The sequence below is a fragment of the Rhynchophorus ferrugineus genome, unplaced genomic scaffold (genome assembly GCF_030347505.1).
Source record: "Rhynchophorus ferrugineus isolate W39M unplaced genomic scaffold, kcgeb_rfMv2 rfM6, whole genome shotgun sequence".
Lineage (NCBI taxonomy): Eukaryota > Metazoa > Arthropoda > Insecta > Coleoptera > Curculionidae > Rhynchophorus > Rhynchophorus ferrugineus.
The window spans coordinates 10295659-10307680 of NW_027472585.1; the positions used below are offsets into that span (position 1 = coordinate 10295659).

The window sequence follows — 12022 nt, forward strand, 5'->3', positions numbered from 1 at the left end:
TAACGTCGTGTTTGCTTGACGACCATAAATGACTGCCGGCCATCATGCTATTCCAAAATGTTCCTTAATTTGAACCGCGGAATTTTTTCCACCGCATCGACGACACTGCAGTGGCCAGTGTCGAAAACGTGTAAGCGTTCGAACCGAGCCCGTTTAAACAATGACGATCGTCATTTTTTTCGCGGTTTCGGCAGCACTTATTACTATTAAGGCTTTTTCAGTCCATCATTACTCCGGGCAGGAATTTAAATCGTCATCTTTAGTGGAAAATAACGAATCGACAAAAAGACCACGACGGCCACCGCGCAAAAAAGGCAAAGGGAATGACGATCAAAAAGTGGCTTCTTCGGACGTCTTAAAATTCTCCTCTGCGCGATGCTGGACGAGTTTTTACCGGTCACTTATTGCCGGTACATGTGAACCCGTACACATCGTGTAATGTCGTCTTATTCAACGCCAACTACGATTTATCGGCTTGCTCTCAAACGGCTTCAAATTTCAGTCATTTTTTGCCCGCTGGAAACGACACTAGTAAGATCTACGCAGATCATATCGTGCTTAATTTACGATTATGCGTACGGAGTAGCTCTGAAATGCTTCGGATGTCTTGCACGACAGTTATCATCGATCACTCCTTAATGCTAAAATATTCAACGGACATACTGAAAAATTTCATGGTAAGATGAGCGTAGTAGTGATGTAAAACAAGAGATAAGAACTATATGTGCTTCTTTTTTTCCTTCAGCTAACTTAGCAACATAAAGGTTTTTATAATTTCATTAAAACATGTAGAAAATATTAACATCTTAATTTAATAATTACGAGGACGGTGTGTTTATGTTAGACTGCAGTGTATGATGAGTCGAACTTTTAAATATAGGCGTTTGATTTATATTATCATCCTCAGTATCGTCTTATGCTTGCCGCACTACAATCGCCACTTATTCGCATAAAAAATAGTTTTAAAATAAAATGAAAGTGTTTTGTTGTTTTGAACATAACTGACGTAGATCACAAAACTGTTCTCTTATGAATACCTTCAATTAATCAGAATCAATTTTTTTATCAAGAAAAGCAGTTTGAATAATGTTTCGCAGTAAAAACCCCAATCATTACAATTAAGAAATCTTCATGCTTTGAAAAACATCCCTGGTCTGTGGATTCCCACACAATCATTCATTTCAGGATATAATGACACTGAAGACGCACTGAAATTGCTGCGAACTAACATAGCTTATTGAAATTTGGACAGAAGCTTCCAGTTCAGGATGTTCGATGAACAAAACGGAGTTAGGTTTATATCAGAATATAATTGGGGGAGCTGCATTGTTTTGTGTTCACTACTCAACAAGTAACGTTATTTCCTTGAAAACATTTTTTTTAGTTAAATAAATTTTTATTTTGGTTTAGTTATTATTTTAGACAATTCACATTTCATAACTTATCTGTATATGAAAACATTATATGGCAATTGATACTCTATTAAAAGACAACCCTTCTACTATATCTAATATTTCACTTATCTGCTAAAGCCAACATGATTTTTAGAGCCCTCTCCCCCTTTTTTCCGCAACAATCTGTATACTTTTGTAATCTTACCTTTCGAATATAAATACTAATTAAATAAAAAAATACTTATCTTTCCTGTAGTTCAAATTAATTTCCTCTTGTTTCAATATCATGCCTATGATTTCTATTATTGTATATGTCAGCATTTCTTGGTTTCCAAGTCTTAATCGTTACAACGAAATAATATTTAAATTGACGAATAACATCTTATGGATTGTGTTATATGTTGTTGTATACCAATCCAGTTTTACATCTTATACCCTTTTAAATGTCAAGAAAAGAATAACTGAATATATTAATGTTTTTTAATAATATATATCAAAATAAAAACAAAATGTTAATGTCCTAAAGATTTTCAAGAATGACACTTTCAGCCAGATAATAGTTTTAGAACATTTTCGTAGAACGATTTATCTTTGCTATCAACATAACCTTCAACTTTAGCAATCACTTCGTCATTCATTTTAGCTAAACAGAGGGAAATCTTTATTTTAAGGTCTATAAACAGCCGTTCGTCTGAGGACCATATTAAGGTTAATCAAGACGCGTGTCCTGTCATGTAAATGATCAGACTTATCAGAATTAATAAAATTGTTACAAATTTCAAGCTATCATATAGAAATACGTTTTTTAAATGTAGCTTCTATCACAATAATTGTATGGGCTTTTGTCTTAAAATTACTTCAACCAATATGTATATGAACCAAACCAAAAGAAATGATATAAATAAAAGTTCAGATCAAAATCTCACTATATAAGAAGTGGTAAAATATCATCGCATCACTTAATTAAAAAATGATTAATGAAATTTATTATAATATAAGTACTAAAAATAGAACAGAAAAATATGTTCTGATTATTATAACTGCTTGATATAATACAATAATAAAAAAATAATTATTACTTGTAAATATAGAGAATAATAGCCAAATGATATCATATTTTATTAAATAGAGCTAGTTCTTCTATCATAATAACACAACTAATTTTTTAATTATGCAGGGTTTAACAAAATCACATGACATCCGTTTTTCGAGTAATCATTGTTCAATAAAAGTAAAACTAATATAAATAGGATATAATATATTATGATATATGATATATGTTACAATAAGATATCATTAGAAGATACACTGATTGAGGGACTATCATCAAACCAAGACGGATCAATTTCTTCAGTACCCGTTAACCTTTTCATCTCTCTGACACAGGCAGTCAAAGCAATATCCTGTATCTTCTTTCTTCTATGCCATATCTTCAAATTCTTACTGAGCTCAAACATTTTTGCTTTCAGTTTTACATAATCGTAAACCTCGGGCACCGTGTAAGTCTTCTTCAAATTCTTGCATTGGTCGTACTTTCGACGGACTTGATCAAGCTCAAGTTCGGTAGCATCGTACTCGGCTTCGGTTCTCTCGACCAGTTGATTTTTTTCCTCAATCTCCGCTTTCAGTTTATTGCAGTCCTCTTGTTGCTTCTGCAAATACTTTTTGTGGATGCTGAGGATCAAGTTAGCACCACCGTTCATCTTCTTCAGTTCTATCAAATGGACGTTTTTCTGCTCGATCTTCTCCAGGAAATGCTTGTTCTCAATTTGTAGCTGGTCGAAATCGACGGCATGAACATTCTCGCCTAGTTCCTGTCTCTGGATCAGTTGTTGAGATACTTTTTTGTATTGGACCTTGAGAGTTGCCAGTCTTAATCGAAGTTTTTCGATTTGAAGCTGAGCACTTTTCAGCCATTCCTCCATGTACCTGACGAATTTCTCGGCGGGAATCCGCTGAGTCAACTTATCCACGCCCTGAATGACGACGTTGTGTTCAAAAATGTCGATAGCCTCTTTGATCTCGGCCTCCCTAATAGCGAACTCGTCGATTTCGGACTTTAAGTTCCTCTTGGTGGCGTGGCTTTTCTTCAAAAACGTCTCTAAGTTCGATTGATTCTCCTCCATTGCCCTCATTACCATATCCGTTTTCTGAGATAAATTTATTTTAGGACCTTTTCCTTCGGCAATTGAAGTAATGCTTGTATACGAATCAAGCCTAAGCTTTTGTTTATCGAAGGGAGCAGTTTCCTGTACGTCTATAGCAGTAGTACTGGACTTCTTTCTGAAATAATTGAGAAGATCGTCGAATCCCTCAAGCAAAGTAGGATCATTTTCTTGTAGGAAATTTTCGAAAAGCATATTTTCTAATTCGAGATGCTTATTCTCCAATTCAGTTTCGGCGACTATATCGATAACTTGTTGATCTGTGAGCTCATCTAAGGGGTGAAGGTCGAGAGGAGTTTCATCCTCGGTTATGTCGTATTTTATCGACTCATTTTTACTATCTGCATCTGTTTCGGGAACTGCTGATGTATATGACAGCGTCAAACTTGACTCATCATCCGTTTTTTCCGCCGCTGGTTCTTCCTTTACTTCTGCTGCATCTGACTCTTTTGCGGAACCCTCAGCTTCGGCTTCTGTATCTGCTTCAGGTTTAATATTTTCGCCTTCAATAGCTGGTGATGTATCATCTTGAGAAACTTTTTCCGAAACAATGGTCTCATTTAAATCACCCTCGGTTGTCAGTTCCGCATTAGTTTCATCACCACCGTCGGAAGCATCCTTTGTCTCCTCAGTTGGTGCTTCGTTTCCTGATTCATTAGCAATTTCAGGCTTAATCTCTTCGGGTTTTACCTCTTCGGACTTTATTTCTTCAGGTTTTATCTCTTCCGGCAACTCCTCTTCCTTGTTTTCCTCGACGTCTTGAGAAACATCCTCATTTTTCGACACTTCCTCTCCTGACATATTTGATAACCATCAAAAAATAATACAACAATCACAGGTATCCTTAACGTCATTATAGTAATTTTTCATATATGCTTGCGGGGGATTTCAGTTTTCTACTTTAATATACTATAATGTCAATATGAAGAAATATGTTTATACTAGTGAGAAAGGGATTAATATAAGAGCATATACAAAGAAGAAAATAATCGCAATTAAAATACAAAAAATGTTTTGATCGAAATTAACCATACATAATAAGTAACTGCTGTAGTAGAACATACTAAAATCTATATGAACCTATGGAATTAAATTATGAGGATATTCTGCGAGAAGTAATATTAACACAACACAATTATTTTATAATAAAGTCCTGAGAAATATTTTGTTACTGCGGAAACAATTATTTACACCGTGACCTTCGGATTTCAACTGTCATAAAGGAAATTAAGACATTCGCAACTAAACATGTGGACAGAACACAACTCTACACTAGGACGCAGACTCAAGAGAACCAAACTATGTAATCTTCTGTAGTTACGTAAAAGCGTACGTGATATGTAAAAGTAAAGTGTACTAAATGGTAATAGCACTGAAACTTCTATGTTATTAGAGACTAAATAAGGGCCCATAAGTAATAAATGACTGTAAAGTCAAACTGTAAGAAAATCTGTTATGGCTAGTAACAATATATCAATAAATAAAAAAAGGTCTAACTAAAGTTTTTTTTTGTATATATGTCATCAAGATGTTTAATGTATTGGCCGCAATTTGTATATTCGTTTCAGAATCAGACAATATTTTCTTTGTCATTTTATTCTAGTTAAAAAGAGACACAATTAGTTTAGTTCGAATACGTAACCGAATGAGCCTGTCAAAATTGCCCGGTTGTGAGACGTATGCAAAATTCTTGAAATCAGTAGTGATAAGAGGTTATAACTCTAATCTAAAAACTGTTGTGGCTGTATAATTAACTGTATTTTGTAGATGTACTATAATGTTAAAATAAATTATATTTGATAACATTTTTGTTCAATTATTTTATTTAGATTAGAATTAAAATTTAATAGAACTGAACGTGTACATCACATCATTCACGAATATTTGGGTATAAAAAAGCTTTGTGCAAAGTGGGTGCCGCGCGAACTCACTTTTGATCAAAAACAATGACGAGTTGATGATTCGGAGCAGTGTATAAAGATGAACAAGCGTAATAAATTAAAATTTTTGCGTCAATATTTGACAATGGATGAAACATGGCTCCATTGTTTCACTCCGAAGTCTAATCGACAGTCATCCGAGTAGACTGAACACGATGAACCCACTTCAAAGCGTGGGAAAACGCAACAGTCGTTTGGCAAGGTTATGGCGTCTGTATTTTGGCATGTGCATGGAATAATTTTCATTGACTACCTTAAGAAAGGAAGGACCATCAACAGCGACTATCACATAACGTTATTGAACCGTTTGAAGGACGAAATCGCCGAAAAACGGCCGCATTTGAAGAACAAGAAAGTGCTGCTTCGCCAAGACAATATACCGTGTCACAAGTCAGTGAAAACGATGGCAAAAATCCATGAATTGGGCTTCGACTTGCTCCCTCATTCACCATATTCTCCAAATCCGACCGTCAGCGACTATTTCATGTTCTCAGATCTCAGAATGAAGAGGAGATCGCCGAAACTAAGGCATACTTTGAAGCAAAGGACAAATCGTACCACAAAAATGGTATCGAAAAGTTGGAGGGTCGCTATAATCAGTGTATCACCCTTGAAGGGATTTATGTTGAATAAAAAAAATTACCAAAAAATGTGTTTTACTATGGTAGACCGGGGATTTCAATTGACCTGTTACAGTGTTCTGGTAGCACTACAGACGAATCTCATTCCATTTAGAAGAGTGAGAGATGATTGATACGGTCGGAGAACGACAAAATAATCACAAAGCGCGCATCAATAAAAACCCGACACGTCCGAGCGGTTTTTTTCGCCTCAATCAGGCAGACTAATTTCAAACGGAGCTTCTATCCTTCACGCCATCGCGAGCCGCGCGTATAATTTGTTTAAGGCGATTTTTCCCATTGCAGTTGTTCGGAACGTAAATCAAAATAATGAACGTACATCAAGAACAAAAGCGGCTCGGCCAACACTTCGAGCTCCGAAACGGGGGCCTGGGGCCTTCGGGGCCTTCGGGTCTCGCTTAATTACTTAAAATTACGTTTTTAATTTCTAACGGCGGCGCGGCCAGCTCGATGTAACGAGAGCTGCAAGATAATTTAGTCAAAACGTCGGCATACAGAAACTATATTTATTTTTCCCTGATTGCTTTTATATATGCTTCGGTTGATCCGTGGGATGTTTTTATGGGTTTCGCTTAATACTCGTTTAATTGCTTGTATACAATACGGGGAATTACAAGAAATTTTGTTAAACAATCTTATTTAACGTCGCAAAACATTATTATACATTTTAAATTTGGATTTTTCGAAAATTATGTATTTATAAGCTATGGAGCAGCAAGAGATATTCTAAATCACAAAATAAACTAATTTGATCTTAAGACCACCCATTTCTAAGATATTACCACATAAACTTCATATATTTACATAGTTTTACTAATAAATCATTATATTGTAAGAGTTTGTAATAATAATTATATTCAATTAAATTATATTAATTATATTCAAAGCCAAAGTACAGACTAAAAGCAAAACTTAACATATCAGATGCTTACATGCAATTTAATTATTTTTCTTCACTCTAAAAAGAGTTCATCATTTATTAGCAAAAATTGGAACAATATATATTAATAGCAATTATATATATACGAAAGAACGATGTTGGTTTATCAGCTATATTATTATCGATCCATTTTCCCACCTCTTCTACATATATCAATCTGCTACATCAATCTGAAAGATATCTAGTGTGTACTCCCAATACGGATCATCTCCTTTGAGCTGCAATAGTGTATTCCTTAAAATTCATGCAATCTGTGAACCATGATATCAATGTGGTTTTCAATTCGTGTACCATCCATTTTTTCCTACTTTTAGTCTGTTGCATTGCATGTACACATCTAAAAATAGTTGATTTATCAATTGCTAAGCTGCCTAAGCGTTCACTGAATGTAAAGATTGGGTTGCCTAACAACTTTTTATATTAATACTTCGCATTTATACACAGATAGACATCGCCGATCAAAATACATACAAGCCGCTAATATATAGACGAATAATTTATAAAAGTTTAATATGACATATATAGAGAATAATAAAAGGTATTGATTAACATATGAACGATTAATAACTGAACCACAAAAAATATGCTGGTTATTATGTAGATTTTCTGAACTATGGGTATACAAGATTGTACTTAACAAGTCCTGAAACCAATGTGGACTAATGGTATGAAAATATTCCAAAACAAGATATTACGAGCCATTGTTGATGCTTCATGTTACGTTCGTAATATTTCTGTTATAAATGTATAGCTCTATGATATAGTAATATCCAATCCTAATGACCAGTAATCTAGACTACAGACTAATGAGCAAGAAAATTACAAAGAAAATAAGTTCATACGATCAAGTAACTTTATAAGTAATTATTTTAATGCTAATTATTAATTAATTAACTCTCCAATTTAGGAAAATTTAAATTGTTTTATATAACTATTACACAATGATTATTTATCGCGGTAATGTAAATTGTTCAAGTAGTCTTCAAGTAGTTCAATTAGTTCAAGAGCACATTTTAACATTCTCTTTATAGTTAGTGTTATTTTTCAATCAAAATTGTACCTAGTTAGTTATTAAATCAATTAAAATAATAAATATGGTAAATGCTATTAAATCTGTGAATATTAGGAGTTATTACACATATTTTACAGAAAATGGTATGAAGAAATTATCTCGTCTTAAGTAGAAAACCTACGCTAAATATATTCTGGAATTCTAAAAGAAACCGTCTTTATCTCATTTATTCAAATATATTATAGATACATTATTTTATAAACCTATATTGGATAAGCCATTTCTATCCTTTATATATTTGAATTTGAATTGAAAAAGCAATATTAATCTAATCACTGTAATCATATAACTAAATATGAAAAGGAATGTTTTTATATATTCATTTACCATCTTTCTTGTAATAGCAATACATAATTAATTTTCAATATATCATTATTATATCGGGTATATAATTACCTTGCGACTAACGATTTAATTATATGTGAAAAAATATACATCTGATTGTGGTATTTAGATTGAAACTCATCTCTGTTACGGCTTACACCGATCGAACTTAATAATGATCTTCTATCCCTAAAAACACTCACTTCTCATAATTTAACAAGCGCCCAAGAGGAATTTCATTAATAACATGAAAAAAAACATAAACTAGATACATTTTAGCCGGTAAAACATCGTACACGCATGATCAACCCCGACGGTTTTCCATTATTAGAAGCGGCGATATCAACAGGCAATAAGAGCGGTAACGCGAAATTGGTTCTGTATTAAACGGACATGAAACTGAACGACGGCTACTAATTCAGACCAATTTCATCACCGTTAATGTTCCTACGTAGCACGTCTATAATTCTGATATCTCTAATGGTCGAAAAATGCCCAGAAGTCATCTGGAACGACCCATGGAGATTCCATTAATGTTAGATTATATACTGTATTACTGTAATATTATTGACTTTTTTGTATATTTATTTCATTATTACAAACAACAATAAAAAATACAAAATATAGTTGAATATTTGTTCGTGCTTGACATTAATAGATATGCTAATGACAATTATCTCCTGTAAGAAAGGGTCATGGTCTTGTTATTGCGTGTTCAAGTATTAAATCTTTAGTGTAATAGTATAACTGACCTATATATGTTTCAAAATTAAAATAGGATTAGCGTTTCACTGACGGAGAAACAAGGGAGAGTCTGCTACAGCGTATTGTACAAATAATTACAAAGTCCATGAAAGTCATCCATCCTGATACCGAAGAAGAATACTTATAGATTCCTGTAATTATGGTAGATGTGAAGTAAAGCAGGTACTAAAACAGAATGAAATTGTTACTACAGATTAAACGATGGATACACTGTTTCAGTTCGAATATAAAATCATCTGTGGCATCCAGCATACCCATTAGATATAGCGCCCTCTGGATACCACTTGTTCAGGCCCACGCAGCATGGCATGTTTCTCAGACGGTTTCAAAATTATTTAAAAAATACGAAAATATAATGCAAGCATCTAATACCATTCATAAACAATTTGTTTTTGTGAATGTAAATCCAAATGATAAATATATCAAAATATTCAAACAATATGTCTTCATATTACTATCAGAAATATAATGTCCTAAACCAAAACCATCTGAAACTATCGGATAATTCGAAATCAGTAAATGGATCTGAAAGCAGTATAGTACAATATACATTCATATGTCTATATTCATATCCTGATCGGAGATACTATATACATAACATCCCTGATACATAAACAAGAATATATATATATATATATATATATATATAATATAACGCAAATTTTTAATAAAAATAATTAAAATAACGATTTTATCATACAAGAAATATTAAAATAAACTTGATATCTTTAAATATATACTTTAAATTATGTGTTAAAAGTGTAAATTAATTGTAAAAAAAATTGCTATGTGTGAAAATAAAACATCCAATTCTTGAAACTGTAGACTATGCGAGGAATTGAACCTGAATGCCAAAAATTGTCAATAACATGATTTACAAAAGGCATCAAGAATTGTTTGTTACTTATAGACTTCAAAGAAATTACTTAATTTTTCGACTTTTTTAAAAAACAGTAAGAACATAAATCTTATTATGACTTATTAGCATTATACTTTGTATGATAGGGGAATAGAAGAGGCTAACAACAAATGTCAAGTAACTTTGTTCTATAAAACTTGAAATATCATGTCAACCTTTTCAAAAAAAAAGTATTTTTGAATAAAAAAACGTTTAAATATTCGTTTTAGATACCTCGTTACTAAAACAGCTATATCTCCGAAAATAATTTAAATTTAAATTGAAAAATCTTCCTAAGAGCATATTCTTAAAAGGTTAAGCTTTGAAGATACTTAAAAAGCGATTTTTTCAAATGTCTAGACTAAAATAACCTCTTGTAAGCGGTACAATAAGAAGGCACAATCAAAAAGAAACATCCGACACTATACGGAGATCTAAATAAAATACTAAAAATATTTAAAACGCTTTTAATCGATTACATATAAGGCCAAACCAGGTCCATTATATAACAACTAGCCGGCAGGAAAGAGTCCCAAAACAAAAATCGAAATTGGCCAGGCCGCGAGGACAAAAAAAATCTGACAATCGGGTCGGGGGCTCATTAACGTGGCGATTCCGCCGACCGAAAATAAGAGCCACGAACCTATTATTTCGGTTTAGGAGAGGAGAGCCGGCCGCGGCTAGAAGGCGGCGACGGCCTTGAGCTGCCAACCGTCCGAGATGTCTTCATCCAGCGCGCGGCGGCGGCGGCACCCGAAGGCCGACGAACGAAGGTACCGAACCCACGGCCGACGAAAAAGCAGAAGAAAAAACGCGTGCGCGCAGAACCGAACGGAGCGATCGCGTAGATTGCTCGATGGGTGACGACGATAGACGTTCTTTTGTTTTACGGCGGTCGGATTTTTCGTAATCGTGGACGGCGATGATGCGTCCGACAGGTCCGGTCGGTGGACGGGGGGAAGAGGCTTTTTTCGTTTCGCAACGTAATGTTATCCAATCGGATTATTGAATTAATCAGATCGATGATGACGGTCTGATTGGGGAGATGATTGGTTGATGCACGAGGATCGTGCTCGATGCAGAAAAAACTCTTTACCTATTGCTTAATGGGCCATTTTTGCGCTTCCAACAATTACCACGGTCAAGGATAAATACTATTTGGTCATTTTTTAAATCTAACAAATGATACTAAAAAAATCATTTAAAAATTATATAAGTATACACCGTTTTGGACCTGAGCAACCAAAAGCTTCGTACGGTTGCAGAAATTAATTTATGTGTCTAATGTAGTTATGTGTTTAGTGTTTATTAATGTCAGATTAATTTATGACAACAAAAATAGTCGAAACACCGGAAAATTAGGTACAAAACTAATATTAGGTCATATAGATAATATCACAAATAAATCAGGTTGTGAGAAGAAGTTTTAAACCAGCTGACTTTCTCAACAAAAGGTACCTAAGGGCGGAATAATTAGGAATAAAATATCATGTGTCCATCTAATTACACACAGGCGTCAACACAAGTAGTCACAGTCTTCACAAAAATCACTACTTTCACACAAATCAAACAATTTTCACACAAACCACACAACCCTTCACAAAATAATTTGAATTTTGAAAAATCCTCTTAAGGGTATTTTCTTAAGGGTTGAGCTTTATAAATATGAAAAAAAAAATGAAATCTGTAGACCATATTGCTGGTTTAGATGCTGCATCACTAAAACAGCTATATATCCGGAAATAATTCAAATTAAAATAATAACAAGAGCATATTTTTAAAGGGTTAACCTTTGGAAATATAAAAATAATTATTTATTTCTAGACAGACGAACTCCTTAGTACTGAACATATTTCTTGTAAGACATATTTTAATAAAACATT

The 12022-nt window shown here is 33.6% G+C and overlaps 2 protein-coding genes across 3 annotated transcripts in view; one reads left to right on the forward strand and one right to left on the reverse strand.

Annotated features, from left to right (window-relative positions):
• LOC143199140 (uncharacterized) overlaps positions 1-12022 on the forward strand; it is a 123552-nt gene that overhangs the window by 43735 nt on the left and 67795 nt on the right. The gene's annotated exons all lie outside the window — the stretch shown is intronic.
• Positions 2622-6593, reverse strand: LOC143198250 (cilia- and flagella-associated protein 263). Its single transcript, XM_076407380.1, has one exon. The coding sequence runs from the start codon at positions 4358-4360 to the stop codon at positions 2675-2677; it is 1686 nt and encodes a 561-aa protein (XP_076263495.1). The 5' UTR covers positions 4361-6593; the 3' UTR covers positions 2622-2674.